Source organism: Onychostruthus taczanowskii, unplaced genomic scaffold, assembly GCF_017590055.1.
Source record: "Onychostruthus taczanowskii isolate IOZ18803 unplaced genomic scaffold, ASM1759005v1 scaffold14, whole genome shotgun sequence".
Taxonomy (NCBI): Eukaryota; Metazoa; Chordata; class Aves; order Passeriformes; family Passeridae; genus Onychostruthus; species Onychostruthus taczanowskii.
In genome coordinates this window covers 8,064,059-8,086,313 of record NW_024498573.1, presented here as the reverse complement: position 1 = coordinate 8,086,313, position 22,255 = coordinate 8,064,059, and the positions used below count along the sequence as shown (strand labels likewise).

The window sequence follows — 22,255 nt, the reverse complement described above, 5'->3', positions numbered from 1 at the left end:
GTACATTGATTTTATTTGATAAGATGGGTTATTTCTAGCCTACTGACCTCTTCAAGGTAACTAAATCCCACTCTGCTGAGGTACCTCTGTCTCTCTACACCAGGTACTCACCTGTAACTCCACCAATATGGCTCCAGACAGGGTGACAGCTAAAAGATCTCAAATTTGCATTACTTTACATAATGTCTAACAAACACTGTAAGTGCCAAACTCTACCATGTGAGGTCGACAAGGGTAACATCCAAACCCTGAAGAAACACCCATGCTCTTCTGACTTAGAGCACTGTCAGCATGACAGAAAACCACTGCCACCTCCAAGAGAGTTCAGTGCCAAACCATGACCTCTCACATCTGGCTCCTCACAGAGGCAAGCACAAAGCAAAACTGCCACACAGGCAGGGAGCTCACAGGGGAACACTACAGTGACTTTAGCAACTGAGCACTCAACAGCAAACAGCAGCTCTGCAGACATCTGCCAACACCTTCAGGTGCTGCCTGCACAGCCACAGGCACAGACAGGCTTTGGCTGTAGGTGACAGCAGCTTCCAGACAACAGCAAATCTGATGCCACAGGCACCCAGAGAGGGTGGAAGCTGCCCTAATGGATGGGGAATGCAAATGCCAGGGCCTGCTTCTGCTCACAAGATTGCATCACAGCAGAGAGCAGCAGGGGACCTCCATGGCTCCTGCAGCCAGCAGAAGGTCAGTTCAGCAGGTCCATGTCTTCTCCTGGCTGGCAAAGCAGGCTCCATTCCTGCCCCCAGCTGCAGGCACACAGGCACAGGAGCACTGTCACCGTGTGTCACCAGGCACAGCCCTAAGGCTCACTGCAGAAGCAGAGTGACAACAGCACTGCTGCTGCTCCTGCAGGGTGTTTGTCGAGGCTGGCCTTGGTCCTGGTGCAGGTGGCCCCAGGGGAAGGAGGATTGGCATCTGTGGCACACCAGCAAGAACAATCCTTCTTGCTATAGCAAAAGGGAAGCCAAGATGAAACCTGTAAGCCTTTAATTACCATGGTAAGCTATTAAAATCTCAATAACTACTTTTTCTGTGTCAACCCAGTATGCTACAGTCTTCATGCAGCGGAACCTAGCAGCTGGTTTATGAGGTTCCATTTTCACTCTCCCTAAAGTAACGTGTTTTTTTAGACTTTCCCATCCAAATACAGGAAAACCCTAGTTTCAGCATGAAGCCAGGTTTCACATGTAACTTGGGTCTTTTATAAAGGTCTGGATCAACAATCTTGTTAAAGCGTCTCCATGTTCTGGAGGTGACCTGAGCCTACTCTCAAATACTCAGGATGCTTCTATTTCCTCTGGCACCTCTGTGTGACCCCGCCTAGCCTGTGTTCAGTTCACAAAACAGTCACTGCTGTGTTGTAAGGAAAAGGAGATAGTTCTAAACACACACTGCTTTATGTTTGTCTCTGCAGGTTCTCAGGGTAAATCCGAAGGCTAAGCCTCCTTGCAAGTCTCAGCATCCTGTCGGGGCCAGAGGAATGTCACAGTAAGTGGTCCAGATATTATTGGATCAAGGATACTCAGCCTCCTAAAGCCTCTGTCTCCATCCTGCCCTGGTTTTTTTCCCCACACACTGAGAAAAAGCAGAGAGCCACCAGTGTTTTTCTGTCCATTGCTTCCTCAGCCAGTGCAGTCCCTCACAACCATTCAGTTCACCACAGTTACACCACTTTAACTCAGCCTAATCTACTGACACTCAGAGAGCAGCTTACACATGTTTTAAATTATTATTTACATAATTCTAAAATATTTTGCAAGGATCAGTTTAGGCTCATCTTCAGCAAGAGTCTAAGAGGGAAGGGTCAGCATGGATATCAAGGTCTGGACCCTAAGCTCTGAAAAAGGGCTTTGTGGCTTGGAACATTTCCTAGTCAGAATTGCCAGGAACTGATGGAGCAGGTGACAGGGCTGGGAATGCCCAAGGGGCTGCCACAGTTACACTTCAAAGAGTCACTTCAGAACAGAGAGCTGGCTTAGAGCACTTATGTGGCCAAGAGCTGGGAAAAAAGTCAGAACACCTAGAGACAGATTCACACCTTAACCCAGGCTGGGAGGGAAAGAGATGAAAACATGGGTTATTTCAAAGACAAGGTTTGCCATTGTGACAGCAAAACAAACCCAAGCACTTCAGTTGCACATTTATATGCAAGACACATGGTTCCAAAGCTAAAGGAGACAGAGATGAGTGCACATCAACACTCCACCATGGAACAAGGACGTATCTGGCACTGCCAGATTATTAATATTTTATTATCTCAAAACTGCCCTTCTTGCTCAATCAGAGGCCTTACTGGAACTTCTGTGATAGCTAAGCTTTAACAGAGGATGTAAGGACAGTAGGAAAATCCTGCTCATTTCTCTGTGCTCAGCCTCACTGTAGCAATCACAGACACGACACTAGCCAGGGAGTGACCTGCTAAACCAGGTCAGGATCTCTCTAGAAGGGGACAGCTGCTGGCAGCAGCACTGATCTTTACACTGCACTGCCTGCACTTCCTCTGGCACTGCACGAGTGGGACAGGAACAACAGGGCAGATTCCAGGCTGTTAGTCATTAATGACAGCCCTGCTGAGCCATGGGGGCATTGCTACCATGTGCTAGAAATGCTGATGAACTCAGGGGGAAAAAAGCATAACTGCTGCTTGGTGCACAGATATTCTCCTGGGACAGGGACAAGGCAGGAAGGAGAACTGCTATAAAACCCAGGAGATGGTTCATAGGCGCAGAGCTGAGTTTACAGTATCAGATGACCCCAAGTCACAGGCTGCTGCACTGCCTGCACTTCCTCTGGCACTGCACGAGTGGGACAGGAACAACAGGGCAGATTCCAGGCTGTTAGTCATTAATGACAGCCCTGCTGAGCCATGGGGCATTGCTACCATGTGCTAGAACTGCTGATGAACTCGGGGAAAAAAGCGTAACCTCATTTCAAACAATTTCTTATACTCCCAGGCATGAGGTCAGAGCTCCAGAGGGCCAAACCCACGGCAACCAACTCCAGATTCAGTGGAGCTCTTTGTACATCTCCTCAGTGGAGAGGTGTTTGTACCACCAGGTCCCCCAGCCACACCTGAGCTTTCCCTATCCACGTGCTATTCCTTGTGATGGACAGAAAGGAGATGGTTCCCTTGTAACCAGGGTGACATCTGAGGTGGGGAAGGGAGTGAGGGATGAAGGGCTTGGGTTTTTTTCCATTCTGACATTATAATAATTTAAATTCTCTCTCTCTTTTCTTGAGCAGAGGCTTGTTCATCAGCAGTACCTGGTAAGTATGCTGTGCATTTTTTGTTAGACTCCTCACCACACTCAGTATTTCCCACCTCATCCAAAATAAAACAATGATGTCCAAAGGTAGCCAGAAGACAACAGTCAGTCGAGCCAAGAGCTTTCAAGTTCTTAATTTTGATGCAAGCACCCAAAAGGACCTGATTTTTTCAACAACACTTGGAAAAAATATCAAGCCTTTTACATTCAGCCAATGAAGAGTACCCTGTGCTAAGAGAAAGCATATCTACCATTCTGACCTATAACCTTTTAAACTTGCACAAGAAATGACAGAATTTAGGGAAAAAACAAAAACAAAACAAAGCCACAAACAAAAACAACTAAACAAACAAAACATCCACCACAAAAATGTAGTTTTTTTCATTAATGTCAAAGGAAGAGTCTCCTTTAATCTTGCTCCTTCTAAACCCTTTCACTTCCCATGCCCTCTACATCACTTTTTTTGCACTCTGTTAGTGCCAATCCCCACCACTAAGTAAAGAGTCCTGTAAAGAGCAGTTCCTACAAGTTACGCTTTGCCTCTTGTGGTACATCATGCCTGAATCTCTTATTTCAGAGGAAGTCTGCACCCTGGTTATTACAGAAGCTTTCCCAGAAGACTCTGGAATATTTAAATGTGTTGCTGAAAATGAATTTGGGTCTGCAGCATCCAGTGCACATCTCTCTGTTTCCCCAGGTAAGCACATGGATTTCTGTGTTGAGCAACTAAACACAAAACAATTTGCTGTGCTCAACATCAGGCAGAATCACAGATATTTCCCAAGCAGAAGCCAGACCCAAACTATTTTGTAGGCTCAAGAGGAGAGAAATGCCCAAAAAATGCAGTCTGCTTGGGTACCTCTCAAAGCTGGATGCAAGATGTTCTGTGTTTGTGCTTTTGGTCCCTCTTCTTCCTGAGTCAAGGATGACAAGGTGGAGATGCTGTTCCCTCTCTCAGAGGAGTCTCATCCCTGAGCTTCATCCCTCCAGGGATTCCAGCTTGGCCCAACATTGGCCATGTCTATTCCTTGTTTATGGTTCCACCTGACCTGTTTGGCTCGTGCTGGAAGCCATATGCCACCAGAGCAGCACCTGGCAGGTACCCAGAGCTCAGCAGCCCTGCCAGAAGCCAGGTTTGGCTCGTGCAGCTGTGCAGGTTTCAGTCTGTGCAGAGCAGAATGAGCCTCATCCTCCTGCTCAGACATTGCAGTTTCCCATGCCCTGTTACTGCAGTGCTGCACTGGTGAGCCTCCACTGCTCCCAGCCTGACATGGGGACAATTCTACTTCCAGGAGCTAAAGAGCTGGAGAGCTTTGGAGGTGCTGTCCCCAGGCCAGCTGTGCAGGTCACCATGAAGAAAGCCACCCTCCCCAGGAGCAGCCAAGCAGGAGCCAAGGAGCGAGGGGCAGCTGCTCTGCCATCCTACAGCCCAGAGAGCCCCGGGCTGGGCACTCGAGCTGCAGCCTCCAGCTTTGGCCAGAAGAGCTCCAAGAGCCAAGCTGAAGATTTCCATGGAACTTACGAGAACTCCCCTGGGGCTTTGCCTCCGCGGTAAGACAGAGAAAATCACACCCCAGAGAAAGTCACACCCCTGGGGCAGCTCTTTACAACACTTACGGCATGAACTGCTCAGGGATGCCAGCTGCACACTCCAGTGCCCCTCAGCCTGACAGGGATCGGGCACAGGCAGCAGCCTGAGCTGTTTGCCTGGGTGACAATGACAATGTGCAGCACCATCCTGGCAGGTCCCATTTGACCAAGGGTGTAACCACCCAAAGCACCAGGGAAGGGCCTGAAGTCGTTTGCAGGAGTCTGTCTGTGTCTAACCTAAAAGCATCACTCCAAAAAATTGTCTTCCAGGAGACCTTTGGCTCCACAGCAGAGCATGAGGCAAAGATCACAGTACCTGGGAAAGCTCAAGGTACAATTCTGTTGCCACCACCTTCCTTGGTGGCTTTGGCCGAGCGGCATCACCTCATGTTTCTGTTTCCTATTCTTAAAGACAGCAATAAAACTTGAGATCCTGTAAGTGTGGTGCAGACAGGACCTGCAAACCACTCTGTGGAGGAAAAGCACCGAACCAGTGACCCACTGCATAGAAGGAAAACTGTCCCATGGCATGGCAGGGACACTCCCCCCTCAGGAGATGGAGATCCTGCCCCAGTAATAAAGCACTCAGTTTTATGACAAGACTTGATCCAATTTCCATCCCAAATGCATCTCTCAAGTCACTGCACACTTATTGCATTATCAGTTCTGTTTGATTGCTCCAGAGAAACAAGTCAGGTTAGAATGCATAGATTGGTGACATCACCCCCATCTCTGGAGGGCTTCTCAGGGGTTTGCAGATGCAAGGATGACCTCGAATGGTGACAGTTCAGCCATCCAAGCCCAGCAGAGGATTCCCCCTGTGCTCTTAGGGACAGCGAGAGCTACGTGTGCCTGCTCTCCCAGCTGAGTGCCAGCCTGCAGCTGCAGGGATCCTGTTACAGACTTGTGGAAACGGCTGTCCCTGACAGAGACCATTCCCTGGCTTACAGATTATTTTTGGATGTACTCAGCCATTTTAACTAAACCAGTTATTTTAACAATTCTGAACAGCCTCCTTCAAATTTTACCACAGGAGAGATCATATTTCAGTATAGATATCTCCATGCAGGAGAGTTACTTTTTTGCTAAATCACTGGGTAAAAATGGTTTTGTTCCAATAACCAGCATGCAGATCATTAAGAGGAAGCTCTCAGTTTGGCTTCAAGCCCTTCTTTGAAATCCAGGCTTGCTCCAGGGAAATCAGCTGGGACCCTAAGCAGACCCTAATGCATAAAGGGATTTACCTTGCCACCAAAATCAGCTATGTAATAGCTTTTTAAAATGTAGGCTACGTGCGTGTGTATACATATATAAACGTAATCAAAAAATATTAACTAGTCCAGACTTCGGACACATCACAAAATACAGAGAGAAACTATTAAAATTTCTAGATATAGGTATCTATGAGAATTTAAATACCTTCAAATCTCACAGACATACTGCCAGGTGCTTTGAAACATCATTATGAATGTGACTCAGCATTGTAAATGTTGCTGTTACCTCAAACTCAGCAATCAGGGCTAATGGCTTGCTGTAAAATAACTGTCTTGTTACTCAGATTTAGCATATAATTCCCTCATGTGGTTCAACTGTATTACCAAGGCAAATACCAACAAAGGCAGTGATGACAGAACAATGCAATTATTGGGAATAGCTATAAAATGAATGAAATCCTTGTGCCCATATTCTCCCAATTATTGCCTAGCAACAGGCACTCCACAAAAGCCAGAAAATGCAATTCAAGACTGTCACTACCAGCTACTCCTTTCTGAGCCCTTTACACCTGCAGCTTGCAGTGTCCTCAACAACACTGAAGCAGAATAAAGCATTCAAACTTAATTAAAGAAATTCAATCCAAGCAAAAGAAGAGGCTTCAGGCACTAATATACTTCCAGGTATTTTAGTATTCAGCTTTTAAGTACCTTAATTAATAAGCAACAGATCCTTAACTCTTTTTCTAGACATTTTTTGCTATATGACTCAAGCAGTGAGGAGAAAGAACCCAATCAGAAGCAGCAGGGCACCATTCTTAGAGAGTAAACTGAAGCAGGACAGAAAAGCTGATTTCTGACACCTCGCAGTGCTGGTCACAGTGCTATTAAGTTACTTGACACAGGAGATGAGATTTATCCCTCTGCCTTCATCAGTTCAGCTTCCAGTTCTCTCACCTTTTTTCCTACCTTCTGGATGTCACGTTTTCCTGTTCCTTCTCTTTCACACAAGCTGTCCCGGTTGTGTCCACTCTTTTAAGTGTGTAAAACTGTCCTTAAATTGATGCCTCGCAGCCAGCTTTAGTGCTAAGTTGAGGTTGGTGGGAAGCCAGGGAGCCTGTCTGAGCACGGAGCCTGCCCTTTACTGTGCTCACAGCGTCCTGCAGGGCAGTGATCATGACCCACGTACCTTCTTACAAGCACTCGCCTCTCTCTATGCAAACCACCTATTTTTAATTATTTTACTTTTTTTTTTTGTTTTGTTTTGGTTTTTTTTGGTTTTTTTTGTTTGTTTGTTTGGGGTTTGTTTGTTTGTTTTGGGTTTTTTTTGACGTAAAAAGCAAATAACGTCTCAGAGAAGTAGGGACGAATTCCCTCCCTTTTTTTTTTTTTTTTTTTTTTTTTTTTTTGTTTTTTTTTTTTTTTTTTTTTTTGATGTAAAAAGCAAATAACGTCTCAGACAAGTAGGGACGAATTCCCTCCCTTAATCACTTCCACGCGAGGAATTTATATAAATTAGCACTCAATTAACACCTGCTCTGTAGTTTTAGCTCGCAAACGATGTTTAAACACAAGCTCTGGAGGTGGATTAACCTCGTGAAGATCTCAGTGCCGACAGACTCCCGGGCACAGGGGAGGAGATGGGAGCAGCTGAGAGCGCACACGCAGCCCAGCTGCGGGACTTTGGGGCGTTTTTAAACAACAGGCGATGGTTGCCGAAGTATAATTAAGACATTTAAAACACTATAATGTTAATTTAAGGTGTAATTAGGCATTGAAGCCAGCCTAACCTGCCAGCAGGATCTGCTGCTGTTCTGGTGAGAACAGCACAGCTGCATTTTTTCATCCGTGTAAAAAGCTGTAATAACAAACACGAGCAGCAAAATATTAACATGTCCCGCATTTTGATCATATCCTTTGCACAAGGCTAGTTTCGTTACTCAGTTTATGCCTGCTCAGACACAGACACATCCATAAGCAGCGCCCCTGCTCCTGACCGAGCTCCCTGCCGGAGCGGGGCTGGGGAGGCGACCCTGGCCACGGAGGGAGGGCTCGCTCGGGGCTGCGGCGGGGGGGGTTTAATGCACCTTTAAACCTGGCTCTCGAGTGTGTGTTGAGTGCACAGCCTTAAAATCGGTAGCAGAGCTTTATCACTACAGAGGCAATTAGCTACAAACAATTAGGTAATGAGTTAAACAAGGAGTTTAGACCCACATCCCGCAGAATGGTTTGGGCTGGAAAGGACCTTACAGATGGCATTTTTTCTGCCATAGGCAGGAGCACCTTTCACTAGACCAGGCTGTTCAGGGCCCCATCCAACCTGGCCTTGAACACCAGCTGTCAGTCACAGCTCCTCTGGGCAAGAATTTCCTTGGGATAATAAAGTGGGATTTCGGGACGTTCAAGCATACTGCAGCGGTCCTTGCTGCTGCTCCCTGACGGGCAGAACACCTGCATTTCTCTTGAAAAGCTGGCGACTTTTGCGGGTCTGCCCCTTCTGCTGAGCCAGGGACGCTCCCGGCAGCGCTGAGCCGGGGCCGCTGCCCCTCGGGGCCGGGACAGAGCGGGATAGAGCCAGACAGAGCCGGGATAGGGCAGGGACAGAGCCGGGACAGAGCAGGGGCAGAGCCGGATAGAGCCAGACAGAGCCGGGATAGGGCAGGGACAGAGCAGGGGCAGAGCCGGATAGAGCCAGACAGAGCACAGAGCCGGGATAGGCAGGGACAGAGCCGGATAGAGCCAGACAGAGCCGGGATAGGCAGGGACAGAGCCGGATAGAGCCAGACCAGAGCCGGGATAGAGCAGGGACAGAGCCGGGATAGGGCAGGGACAGAACCGGACCGAGCCGGGACAGAGCCGGTCCGAATCAGCAGCCACAGCAGCAGCGGTGCCTCGGGGCTTCGGGCGGTGCCAGCGCTGCCGGCCGGGATGCGCTGCCGGCCGGGATGCGCTGCCCGCGGGCACCTGCCCAAGTCCCGGCCCCGGCCCTTGCACAGCGTCCGGCTGTGTAGAGACTCTTATTGTGACAGCGGCGGGGCCGGGGACAGGCCGGTCCCGCCGTGTCACCGCTGGCAGCACGTTAAAGCCCCGGGCTCGCACCGCCGCGCAGAGGGCGGCTATGACAGTGAATGACCGTCCTTCCCAAAATACCGGCCGCGGCCCAGGTGACAGCTCCTAGGCTGTAGGTAAGGCGCTTGCTGGGGTTTTTGCACGTCACTTTTCACTCGGAGGCTGGTTAGGGAGGCGGCGTGAGGGACTGCTGGGAATGCTGAGGTGGAGCCGTACCTGGAGGGTGCGGGAGCGTCAAAGGGAACGTGGGCAGCAACGGAGCCAAAATCACGGGTTTGTTCTTCAGCAGGCAAGCTGTCCCTGTTATTAAGTACTGTTTTCATCTTGCAAAGTCAAATGTCTCTTCGGATTTATTTTTTTCCCTCCCAAATCAAGGCGGAATGATTTGAGGAAAACATGGCTTATCCCTTGCTGTGAGAAGTGACGCTGTGAACCAGAGCTTGGTTAAGTGCAGTGCTCTAGAAAGCAGAGTAAACGCTGGTTGCTGTCCACAGCCTGTGGTACAGTGAATGTACAAATCCGTGCACAGGTAGTGATATAAAAACAGGATAAAGACAAGACTGAGGGAGTTTTCTGCACTGGTGAATGAGGACATAGTGTGGACATGCTCCAAAAGTTTGAGCCAGCTTCAGATTCCAAGAGTATGGAAAAGTTAGGGAATTTTTACTATAAGGCCTCTGTTTACTTACAGCTAATTCACAACTAATATTGACGATTATCTTTAGGAAATGGAAGCCTTGAGTCCTTAATATCAGAGCAACTTCTCCACTTCTCTCCCCCCATGGGAATTTATGACCTCGTGGAGCCCTTCTCTGGGCTCTCCAGTGAGAGCAATACAATATACTGGGTATATATAGCAGTCAAACAGCTGATCTCAGTGGGGCAAGATTACAATTTTTTCCAGCACATGTAACTGTAGGGATTTATATTCTTCTTCTTCTGCTTTTTACTAGTGGCTTTATGTTTATTTTGGGAGACTACTTTTTGAACAAATTACGGAAGTAATTTGTCCATTTTAAAAAGCCTGCTAAATGAAATTCCCCCAGGTTTTGAGTTGATGGAAAGCTGAGGTTTTTAGATATTAAACACCTACCAAAAAAAAAAAATCAGGACTCTGAGCAGCTCAGCTTGCCCTACCTTATCTTGCAGCTCATGTCATTCTGGCAATTAGCAGCCTTAACAGCAAATCTCGGGAAATCACCTCAAACAGAGACACACAATCCTTGGCATTCTAATCCCAAATCTCGGTTGGATATTACAAGCTATGAATTCAAAACCTATTAGAGAAGAAATCAGGAGATTTGGTTTCAAAAGTTCATTTTAGACTTGAAAGTGAAACTTTTGTGCTTCCCTATGGTACAAGGAGTTTCTTGGCACAGGTAGCTGGTTCTGGGGAATAGTACATTTAGCATTTTGATAGGCCACAAAACAGCAGGATCCAGGGATCTTTAGTTAAGATGATACATGGGAAATTACCTGGCTTAGCAGTAGTATCTGTGTTTATCTGTACATTTAGGCAGGTGGTTAACAAATTGCTATTTCCTTTAGAATTTACTGGGCTCTGGCATATAAAACAAGCCCGGTGATCATTGCACCTGAGCCAGACAGACTGTGTGGCTTGTTACTGTGACCCAAAATGCTCATACAGTTGTGGGGCAGTTCTAACAAATCCTAAATAATTTTAAATTCAAGCTCTAATTTAGTTGAACTTTAACTTCATAGTGTTTGAATTGCTAATGACTGCTCAGAACACAGTATTTTGGTGATTCAGCTTGTGATGTACAATTTATTTTATCTGTATTGTCTTCCTTAAGGGAAAATCCACTCCAAGAAAGCCTCTATTCTGCAAGGCAAGGGTTCCATTCTATCCAGGAGCCCAGCCAGGAAACCTTTTGTGGCCTGTCACCTAGTTTTTACCAGCCACCTATCCAAAGCCAGTTATCACCAACAAAAACCCAGGACAGCCGTGAAACCTCTCCTATGAGTGTCCCTAATCTCCCATCCGTTTCCTCTATGTGCCAACCAACCATGTTTAACTACGAACGCCCAAAACACTTTATCCAGTCTAAGAACGTGTGTCAAGGGCAACAGCAGCCTCCAGGACCTGCAGCCTCTACAGAGTCAAGCAGAGAAATCAAACAGTCCTCCATCCTCATCCAGCCTCGTAACCCCAGCGGGCAGAAATTCTCCTCCTCGTCATCGCTGAGCTCTTCAATCACGCTCTCCTCGCCTTCCTGTAGTGCCCCTAAGGAATCCACCTATCCCATCACACCTGCATCTGCACAGTCTCCTGCTAGCTCATCATCTGGGCAGAGGCTTCTACCCATGCCTAACCAATCCCCCGCAGCCTTCCTGTGCTCCGTGCTCCCCTCGCAGCCCGACTATAACAGCCCAGCTCCTTCTCCCGTGGGACCTCAGTAAGTACACACAGCCTCCTAACCTGCCCTGCTTCCCCTGGCCTGTCCCAGCACTGACCACCCGAAAGCAAGGCCCTGGTACAGCTGTGCCCGTGCACAGCCCCCCGGCTGCTGGTGTGCAAGCAGAGCCCTGCAGGGGTCGGGTGAGGAGGCTGAGTGCTTGCCCTTGCACTGTGGGCATGCCACAGGCTGCTGGGTGAGTGTTCTGGAGCTGGTTTGAATTGTTTAGGTTCATTTGACAGACATTTCTTAAGGCTATTTAGAAGAGAAGACAGGCACCTATATCAAATTAATTTCTTTCCAAGACATGTTTTATGAACAGGGAGACAGGGAGGAGGCAGTAGTATTCCCAACACAACTTAGAATCCTAGTGAGTCTCAGCAATATTTTCACAACATAATGTGAAGCTAAACTCACCTACAATACCCCTTTTATTAATCTTACATGTAAAAGAAAGGCAGCCCCTTGAAAATTTCACTCCTTTAGACCAAAGAATAAATTCTTTCCTAAATATGTATTATATCATTTTGCCTTTGGGCTGCAATCCAAATATTTTCCAAGGTCAGTGAGATCTCAAAGGGAGCTGGGCCTTGCCTTCTCACCAACTTGTATTCCTGCCAATATCAGCTGGAGGTCCTGGGGAAAGTCAGGGTAGAATATGCACAAAGTGAGATATTGGAAAGTTGATAGGGGCAGGGGGTCCTGCTGACTTGGATATAAATCCAGGTTTAAGTGTCAGTTTGCATTCAGGAAATCAGAATATTTCTGTCTGTTTTCTGAATCACAGCACTGAGGGAAGGGGAAAGGTAAGATGGGGTGGGTTAACTGGGGAGCATTTCCTGAAGTCCTGCAGGAGTGTGGGGGGCTTGGGACACTGCTGGGGTTGTGTTTGTAGTGTGGGGTTGTTTGTTTCCATAGCAAAGGGTTTGGGTGCCTCACTATGCTTTTCATATCAGCTGCTCATAGATGCAGCACGTGCTGAGTTGAGGAATTGTTTTCCCAGTCCCGCTGGTAATGGGCAAACAGGGACATGAGGTGTACTCATCTGTGGGGCAAATCACTCAAGTTTTATAACTCACATTAAGTTATTAAATCCAAGCAGTGCTGGGAGTATTCTGGAATTATAACCATTCTACTCTAGTCTAGTCAGCAGAAAAAATTCCCAAGCCACAGGAGGAAGAGGATTTGGAATAGAAATAATCTCTGAACACAAGTGCAGCACAGGAGACCCCACTGCGGGTCACAAACCAGGTTAGAGCCTATCAGCAGAGTGCTGTGACCTCCAGCAGACCTTTGCAACCCATTCTGATGGCTGCTCCTCTTTTCCTGGCATCTTTCAGAATCAGAAGTGGTACCAAGCTCCGGGAGCTGACTGCATCCCGTGGCTACGGATGGGGTCAGGCTGGCAGGGGCCACTGCAGGATGTAGGGATGCTGTGTTGTGGGAGGACAGTGATTTGGTTGCACCATGGTCCTTCTTTCCCTTAAGGTTTTGATGCTCAGTTGGGCAGCTTGGCCTGTTCTCCTCCCAGATGCTTTGTGGGTTCATCTGATCTGCAGTTCTTAGGAGGCAGGCTCACATTTTCATGTGCATTCTGTGAAGCTGTAGCAGATAATCCAGCAGGCCTGCAGGAATAACTGTTTTCTCTTCCTGTATGAGTAGTTACTCGCAGCCCATGTACAACAAACAAGCCAGCATCAACTCTATGCAGAAGACATCAGACCAAGAAATTCGAGGAACAAAGGAGGCCCTCATTCAGGACTTGGAAAAGAAACTCCGATGCAAAGACAGCCTCCTCCAGAACGGCAACCAGGTAAGGGACCAGGGAGCTCCCAGGGGTGCAGGCAGGCTGCAGAGACTGCTGCTGCTACCCCAGGGGCTGGAGCCTCCAAACTGAGCTAAGGAAGGAGGAAATGCAGGAGCAGCACTGCCCAAGGACCTTTACCCAGAACCTCAACAGATCCCACATGAGGAGAAGCCATTTATGACCAGAATATTCTTTCAATGTGAAAGAAAAAGGAACATGTTTAGAGCTGTGGCACAAATTTGAACTCTCTTCTGGGGATCCTGTTGAACATCACATCGACAGAAAATTAAAAATCCAAGGAGAATGCCTCCGTTCCCTAGACATGACTACAACCTGGTTTTCAGCACTGGAGTTAATGAACATCACAAAACCATTAGAACCTGAGGAAAAATTGGAATATTTGAAATTTCATTCTATGAACCACTACCAAATGGGGTAAATTTTTTATTTTATATGAACAACAATCAATGAAGCTTTTATATGAGCTTTTTTTTTATGAGTTTTTTTTTTTAATATGAGCTTTTATCATAAAGCCTGTTTCCTACAAGAAGGCCTCTTAGCCTTAGTACTTATTTATTTATTCTGCAGATGGTCATAATAGAATCCCCCTTACCAAGAAATCAAAATCTGGGGGAAAATTTTGCTACTAGTAGGGAAGCCCACTACAGCAAGCTAGAGCAGGCAGGTTTCTAATGTGGGAACCTTTCTGCTGGCTGTAGGCAGACTGGTAAAAGCCCAGTGTTTAAAGTTTCCATCTTCTTTCCCCTGAAATATAAGGAGTATTTCATGATCATCAGTGAGAACAGGTTTGTGTCATATACTGTAATTTTAAATACTGAATGGGCAAACAAATCGGTGAAATCTGACTGAATATGCCCCTAAACAGGAGAGTCCTATGTGCTGTAAGAAAGCTTGTCATAGCAAGGCAGCTTTTCTTCCCATAGGAAGCCAGGCTAAAAATAAGTCTTATGCAATCACCACCGTGTCCTCCTCCCTTGTCCTCCAACAGCGTCTGAGCCAGCTGGCCAATCTCAGCCACACTTGATACACACGTAAGGACCTCAGGGATATTCAGCTCTCACAGGTTTTGCTAAAGGTCTTGTGCTCTCTTCTAAAGAAAAGTCCCACAAGGCTCCCAAACCTTTCCCCACCCAGCAGACACATGTATATCTGTACAGAGAGAAATTCAGTCAGAGCTCGCCCTCGTGTCACAAAATCCAAACCCGAGTGAAACTTTGTGGGCAGCAAAGCGTCAGGTGTTCTGGTGCTAACATATTTCTAAAGTAACCCAACTGACAGAGCTTGAATTTAACTCTGCTCGTTTTTGTCCCTGTGTGCCTCATCCAGATTGCAGGAACTGGCTGTGCCATAAACGTGTCCTTGCCTCCTCCCCAGCCAGCTCACAGCATTTCACCCTTCAGATGTGCTGGCACAAACCTCCCCAGTGCTTCAGGGGCAGTGGTGCTCCCCTCTGGCTGTGCCTGCCTCTGGTGTGGCTCTTGCTTTTTTGGGAGCATCCATCATGCCTCCAGCTCCACGGCTGAATGATTTGGGAAGTTTTCCCAGCCCTAAGAGAAAGGTACCCTGGGACTTACTCTGGCTTCTGTGGATGATGCCATCAGCTACCCATAAATAATCCCAGCAGAGAAAGAGGAGGAGTGGAAGGACACAGATGGCATTAGGGAGGCTTTGATGAACAGGCAGTTTAATCTTTTATGCATTTCAGTGCTGTATATATTGAGGCTGACTTCAGTTGGCATCACAGACTGCAAACCCTCTGGGCCAGACGTGGGGCTTCTGGTCAGCTCCTGCTCATTGACAATATCCTGAATTTGTGGCGTATTAATGTGCTCTTAACAAGCTGATCTGAAATAGTAAATGGACTTCTGACTAGAATTCCTCTCCACTCTGCCTTCAGCGACTGACTTATGAAGAGAGGATGGCTCGCAGGCTGCTGGGACCAGTGAATGCTGCCTCTGTGCTGGACACACAGGGTGAAGACAGCATGCAGAATGCACAGGTAACTGGGCTCCTGCCCCTAGAGCAAGGATTTCCTGTGGTTGTGCTGTGGCCTGCTTGTACCTGGGTGGGGCAGAGATGGGGTTTACTTGGTGCCAGTGCAGGTGAGGGGTGGCTCTCAAAGGAGAGCTCTCCATGGCAGGAGTTTGGTGTTTTCACAGGCTGGTGGCAGAGGGGGAAAATTCAAGCACCATTCCCTTGCTGTGCCTGATCTGTAGGAGTGACCTTTCCAGGGAGGAATCCCAGCAGCTGCTGCACAGCACAGCACAGCACCCCGTGCCTGTGACAGGCAGGGAGCAGCCCCTGAGGGAGCCAGGTACCCACTCCCAACAGCCTGGGTGCAGCCTTGGCCAGGACAACAAGATTTACACCTGTCACTGTTGGGAATAAGTGACATTGGCTTCAAGAGGTCATGGCCTTGGGCTGGGATTGGTTGGGTTTTAGCCCTTGCAGGGGGCTGAAGCCATTAAGAGAAGGCAAAGCAGTTATTTCAGCAGCCCACATGCTGATAGACAAGAATCTATCACTACTGGCTTTTTCCAAAGAGTTTTAGTTGGAGAATTGCATCATTTGTTAGTTATTCAGGTGAGTTAGAAGCTCTCTTTGGCACTTCTATACTCAAAGTTAGTGGAAATGTCCATGGTATGGCACTGGGTACCTGTGCAGGAAAGAAAACACCCCTCCTGCTGCAAGCAGCAGAGAGCCAGGAGCAGGCACACACAGCCAAAGAGCCCTCAGCAAAACTCCTGCATGGAACAGACACTTAAGATCACAGCAAAGGAGGAATACACAGTTTGAGCTATTTCTCCCCAACAATCACCTGGCAAGATCAGGAAAGAAGGAGAAACCATGAATGTCAGAGAGCAAGGGAAGCCTCATCTTTTGCAGAGAACAAGGAAATATTCAGTCAAAACAGGATGACTGACAACTTTTCAGCACATGTGAAATGCTGCTTTAAAAAAATAACTTTGGAAGCAGAGATTGGCTTATGTTTGGGACATCTTACTTCCATTGTTCAGTCTGATTTTTACATATTGCAGTCACTGATTCATTCAGCCTCCTGATTCCTCAGGATCTTAACTCAGTCCATGTAACAGATCATTAGAATCACCAGCAACTTCACCACTATGGTGTAATTTCACAGGACAAGTTAATAACTGTACAGAACCTGTGTAAATGAGCAGATAGAGGCAATTGCCTTTGGACTCCACATGGAACTCAACCCTCATTCATGGTATATTCCCCCTGAACTTAAAACTGCATCCTTGCTTGAAGTTTAAACCCAGGCTTAAATGTTCCACAGGACTGGCTGCAGAGCACAGAACCAAACACTGGGATGGCTCAAGGCAAACACTCCAGAAATTTCCATGCAGCGTTTGCTCTCTCTGACTCCATGGCTAAAAGGAGCCGCTGGCACCAAACTCTGTCACCTTTTCCAAACATCCTGGCTCCTAACAGGAATCAATCCTGGGTACTTTAGCAGATTTAGCCACGTGGTTTCAGAGTTGTCAGCGAGCTTAGCTGGTGCTGTGATCTAGAAAGAAAAGTATTTTCCAGCTCAGCATGCATCCATCGCTGCTGGTACCATATTTAAGTGGGCACAATACGAGGCTCCTGCCAGCCATTCCACTGCTATTCCTGCTGTGGGAAGGACACTCTGTACTCAGCTCCCAGTTTAGATATTGCCAGGAGCGCTGCTCCTCTCTGACAAAGGTTATGGGCTGGCAGAAAACTTTGTGTGCCAGACAAAGCTGCTGCACCCATCACCTGGGCAGCGGTGAGAAGTTCTGCCATGGCAAAGCCCACGGTGAACACAGAGCGTGTCAGGTCCTCGTGCAAGTTCCTCTGCCTCCTGTCCCAAGGACTTCTGAAGTACATTCATTTTGTTTTCAAGCAGCAGTCAGGATATGAACTTAAAATGGCTTCTCAGTCAGTCTACAGATAAATCTTTCTAAGTGAACTCACCTCTCCTCTTTCTCTTCCCAAGCATCAGAATGCAGAAAACATCAGGCTGCAGGTTCCTACAACACATGTCAGGTAAAGCAAAAACTTGTGCTGTGTTATTCTTCAAGATCTTATTTCAAACATTTCTAGACAATGTTGGTTTAATGTCATTAATTATCACTTTTGCTAAAGTAGTAATTACCAAATTCACTCCCTTTTGACTAAAATGCTACCATTTGTGGATGGGTGATGATGCCTATGATCTTAATCCAGTGAATTCTAAACATAGCATTAGAAAGTTTAACTTCCTTGGGAGTTGGGAAATGCAACTCCCATGCACCCTGGAAAAATATTCTTTGTATTCTAGAAGATTAATTTCTAGTCAAATAAATAGAAATATTGAAATGAATATAAATTATGAAAACTAAGCAGCCAAGTTTCTTTTGTCAATTCTTTTGGACATTAGGCCATAATGAAGGTTATTCTTGTGTGTTGCATTGAACAACTTGACTGATCAAAAGCTATGACTTTCAGCTGAAAAACCAACCAGAAGTGTTAGATTCCTAAAGGTGTTGAGGGGCTCCAGCTGCAATCAGAGCTTTGATATCACTTGTGCTACAGTGGCTTTTACACAGTTAACTGCTCCTGTCCCATTTTCAGGAGCAGACCATCCTCTAGAGGCGACGATCGCGGACATGACTCAATCCAGGAGAAGTTTTTTCAGCCACGTTTTACACAAGTGCCTGAAGATGTAGTGATTGAGGAGGGGCGGTTCTGCAGGCTCGACTTCAAAGTAATGCCAACCTCTCCCTCCCAATCCCACTGCCAACCTCTCCCTCCCATTCCATTCCCTCTTGGGGTGTGGGGCATGGAGAAAGGTCTCTGCAGTGCCTTTGCATTTTAACAAACCAGAGCACTAAAGGCAGATGGTTCAGGGTCTCCCCAGGCTATGGAAACCAGGAAAAAGGAGACGTTCTTGGTTCTAAATACGTCAGCATTTTCTCTTGGAAAATGTAAGTGGAATTAGCTACATAAGATTATGATTAAAGCTAAGTACCAGTAAATATAGACCACTACAGAATGTCTCTAGACCTCCTTGAGAAGAATGAATATTAATGCCCTGCTGAATAAAGGCTTTTTGGCAGGGAACTTTGTGCTTTGCACAGGGGCTCCACTGCTTCAGTGGACACACGTCCAGCGAGGTCTGTGCAGGACTCACCTCCCTTGAGTGAGTCTTCCCCGAGGTAACTGTACCCTTGCTGGAGCAGAAAACAAGGCAAGGAAATGCCCTAAATAGAAACAAAACTCAGGAATGGCCTAAAAGTTCATGGCAGCTGTACCAACCCTGGGGTAAGAAAGGACCCTGTTGTCCCCCACAGGCTTGGGTTTTCCTAATGGCTGCCAACCTCTTTGCTTCAGTAAACTCTGGCCAGACTTACACATGGCCTTTAGCTGTCTTCCTCCAGGTTGCCCAAACTTCTGAATGCCGTGGAGAAGCTGGAGCGTGCCTGCAGGACAGCTTATTTCCAGCCATTACCAGTTATGGGTGTCAGCACTGCTGCAGTGACAGCTGTGGGAACAAAGGGCTGAACCCAAAATCAGCATCTTGGGCCTGATCAAAGCCACCTACAAGAAGGGAACAACAGGGGGTTGCAGGAACAGCATCCACTGTCTTGTAGCTAAAGCTCATCTTTCCAGAGCCCTCCATGAGCCTTTCTGTGCAACATCTCATTACTATTCAGAACTAGACAACACCATTCAGCTTTGCAGTAGAAACATGGTTTGATCACCCATCAGCATCAAACTCCCTGCAGGGTTGGAGGGATTTTATTATCTTTAACTCTTCACTGCTCTCCTCTCCCTCACAGGTCAGTGGGCTCCCGACCCCAGATGTGATGTGGTACCAGAATGGAAGGATGGTTCACCAGGATCAGTTCCATAAAATGATAGTGTCAGAAAAGGGGTTCCACTCATTTATTTTTGAAGCAGTCAAATCAGCTGATGCAGGGACATACGAATGTGTGGCTGTCAACCGTGCAGGAGAAGCATCTTTCACAGTAAAAGTGGAAGTAATTGGTAAGACTGAGAGCACTGATAATTCTCTGGACACACTGGGAAAGTCTCAGAAATCTACTGCTTTTCTCTCTGTGCTTGAGACATTAAACTAATAAGAAGCAGAGGTAGCACTCCACATATCCAGGCTCAAACAATAAAAATCAACTTACCTGTTCCAAGACTATTTTAATAACTCCATCTAGGATGCCATATTTCTCCAAGCCACTTCTGTCAGGATATTTAGATGTAGTAACATAGTGAGATGTCCAGAATATAATTTAGGTATAGTGAGATGTCTAGAATTTAATTTAATTTATGTTATTAATTTTCCAGGATTGATAACATATGTTAATTGACTCTCCTTCTAAAGTGGACTGGGTTTACCACACCCTTTAGCTCATGGGAACTGCCTGCAGGCTAAGGAGATGCAGTGAGGAACACGTGTCCTCCTGAATTTAGCAACCTGAAATCTTTAAAAAAAGGCATGACAAGAGCCTTCCACACTTCCAGTAACTCCTCCTTATCTCTCCTCTTTAATTCAGCTAAAGAACATCACATGCCTCCAACTTTCATTTTCAAACCACAAAGCAAAAAGGTTTTTGAAGGAGACACAGCCAGACTCGAATGCCAGATCTCTGCCATCCCAACCCCTCGGATTTACTGGAAAAGAAACAACGAAATGGTACAATATAATACAGACCGAATAAGGTATCCCACTGATGAGCTGGCCATTGTTGTGTTAGCAAACAGCAACCAGTATTTGCTCAATCCAATGTAAATGGGCTGCTCTCTGTAAGGCTGGAGAGCTGGATCTGCCCCTCGTGTGTGCCACAGGGGCACAGGCCATGTGCTGAGCCTTGTTTTGAGGCACAGAGGGAGAGAGCTGTGCCCAGGTGCTCCTGCAGCAGTAGAGGGCCCTGGGAGAAGCACAGCTCTAGGACTGAGATGTGCAGTGTGGGGCTGCACACCGGTGCCACCTGCATGGTGCCAGGCTGTGAATCGCTGGTGGCTCTGACACAGGCGCAGTGTTCACCTCTGAACAGCATGCAGTGCCCTGCAAGGATTGATCTGGGGCTTTCTCAGCTCCTCAGCATGTAAACTGACTCTGCTTTCTCTCCTTCCCCCTCAAAGCACTTAGGCATTAACTCCTTGATTTTTCAGCTTGCTCCATGACAATACTGGAAGGATTTGTCTCCTGATCCACAATGCCACCAAGAAGGATGCTGGCTGGTACACCGTGTCTGCTGTCAACGGGGCAGGGGTGGCCACATGCCACGCCAGGCTAGAGGTTGCAAGTAAGTTCCAGGCCACAGAAAGTGCATCTTATATTCAGAACTGGCCCTCAAGATTAATCTCATGAAGTTCAGACTGCTGGGAGGATTTATTTACTAGACAAAAAGTAACTATCCTGGGAAAAGATCTTCTCTTTAGTAGAGGACACTGTGGAGTGTCCTTTTGCACTTTTAAAGACTACAATTTCCCTGACACCAAGCAAGAGGGTGAATATAAATCTCTGGTGTCTGAGATATGGGTTTGTCTGCTAAATTCTTCCCAGGGGCTTGCTGGTTTATGTTGCAGATAAAAAGCAATGGGGTTGCTCTGCCATGGGTCTTACTACACTCTGGGAAGGCACTGAAAGAGGCTTTTTCTCTCTCTTCCAGCACATACAAATAAGCCACTTCCAGCCCCAAAGCAGTTACGGGTTCGACCAACTTTTAGCAAGTATTTGGCACTTAATGGAAGAGGACTGGATGTGAAACAAGCTTTCTCACCAGAAGGGGAGTTTCAGCGTTTGGCTGAGCAGTCTGGACTGTATGAAAGTGATGAACTTTAACTGGAAGTGAAGAGGAAAACCTCACACCCATCAAAGACAGTTACAACATAGATGCAGTTAATTGGTGATTGCTCTAACTAGCAAAATACCTACTGACATATTTTTACTTTGACTCTTGCACATTCAGCTGTTCCCATTTTACCATGTTAGATTTTATTTATATAGTTTGGTGACTGTAACCATTACTGAGTATTGCATTTTAACTAGAAAGCCTAAGAAAGCAGGTTAATTAGTTTTTACAAATGTGGGTGGGCTTAGTTCCACCTGTGCTTGGTTACATGCTAAGGTAGCTTGATTTGTACTGCTTCTCTAATATCACTCGTGATAATATCAGAAGTCTGTACTGTCTGAATACTAAAACCAAATAGAGTAGAGTGTTTTTATGAGAATAAATTAGAGGCAAATAAAATTTTAAATAACCAACATGAGCTGTGACTCTTCCTTGCTTGATCTGTTAAAAGCAGCTCTTGAATGTCTGGCATCAGCTGCAGCCTGGGAAAGATGGGTTCTTACCCTCCTAAGCTTTCCACTTGTCCCCTCCCCTGTCTGTTCCCACTGTCATTTGTCATCTGACATTTATCAAATATTTAGCATAAACTAAATGCCGACACCCTATTAACACTACATCGTGCCAGTGAGGCAACATCAGTATTTCTTCTCCTTGCACACTTGACCCAAAAGCTGCCCTCTATAATATGAATCAGTGGGGCTATCATGTTTTCCCTCCTTTCACTCCTAATCAAGGAGTGGTTGCAACTTATCCTTTCTCCTTGCACACTTGACCCAAAAGCTGCCCTCTATAATATGAATCACTGGGGCTATCATGTTTTCCCTCCTTTAATCAAGGAGTGGTTGCAACTTATCCCGCTGTTGACTCTCAACAAGCTGTTGATTTGAGTCACCCAGGTGGTTTGTGTGCTGCTGGTCACAGACACCTTGTTCAAAAACAGTATTAAATACCATGGAATAAAACCAAAACTGGGGACCTTTCAACTGCACTTACTACAAGAAAATTTGTGGGGGTT

At 46.7% G+C, this 22,255-nt stretch overlaps 2 protein-coding genes and 1 long non-coding RNA gene across 9 annotated transcripts in view; 2 read left to right on the top strand and 1 right to left on the bottom strand.

Annotated features, from left to right (window-relative positions):
* KLHL3 (kelch like family member 3) overlaps positions 1-7,352 on the bottom strand; it is a 110,260-nt gene extending 102,908 nt beyond the window's left edge. For 3 of the 4 annotated variants that reach the window (XM_041397460.1, XM_041397461.1, XM_041397464.1), the window contains exon 1: positions 7,055-7,352. The gene's annotated coding sequence lies outside the window, so the exon portion shown is untranslated. Of the gene's footprint in view, positions 1-7,042 lie in introns of all 4 variants that reach the window. The other variant, XM_041397463.1, reaches the window with a different exon arrangement.
* Positions 3,262-6,061, top strand: LOC121332228. The gene is made up of 3 exons (XR_005952126.1): positions 3,262-3,285; positions 3,862-3,981; positions 4,577-6,061. It is a non-coding gene; the product is annotated as an uncharacterized LOC121332228 (long non-coding RNA).
* A 1,750-nt stretch (positions 7,353-9,102) lies between the features above and the next one.
* On the top strand, positions 9,103-21,653 carry MYOT (myotilin). Of its 4 annotated transcripts, none has more exons than XM_041397457.1 (10): positions 9,103-9,270; positions 10,969-11,571; positions 13,234-13,384; positions 15,297-15,398; positions 17,385-17,434; positions 18,002-18,134; positions 19,210-19,417; positions 19,939-20,104; positions 20,558-20,691; positions 21,058-21,653. In XM_041397457.1, the coding sequence occupies exons 2-10, from the start codon at positions 11,135-11,137 to the stop codon at positions 21,228-21,230; spliced, it is 1,554 nt and encodes a 517-aa protein (XP_041253391.1). In that variant the 5' UTR covers positions 9,103-9,270; positions 10,969-11,134; the 3' UTR covers positions 21,231-21,653. The 4 variants fall into 4 exon arrangements, with proteins under 4 accessions (XP_041253391.1, XP_041253392.1, XP_041253390.1 ...); XM_041397456.1 differs by lacking the exon at positions 9,103-9,270 and adding an exon at positions 9,320-9,427; XM_041397458.1 differs by lacking the exon at positions 10,969-11,571 and having other exon boundaries at positions 9,104-9,270.
* Positions 21,654-22,255: the final 602 nt, after the last annotated feature.

Coding starts and splice junctions, on each gene's coding strand:
- MYOT (XM_041397456.1), top strand. CDS start 9,351: ATGCTGAGGTGGAGCCGTACCTGGAGGGTGCGGGAGCGTCAAAGGGAA. Junction 13,385..15,296: donor TCCTCCAGAACGGCAACCAG/GTAAGGGACCAG, acceptor CTCTGCCTTCAG/CGACTGACTTATGAAGAGAG. Junction 20,105..20,557: donor TATAATACAGACCGAATAAG/GTATCCCACTGA, acceptor TTGATTTTTCAG/CTTGCTCCATGACAATACTG.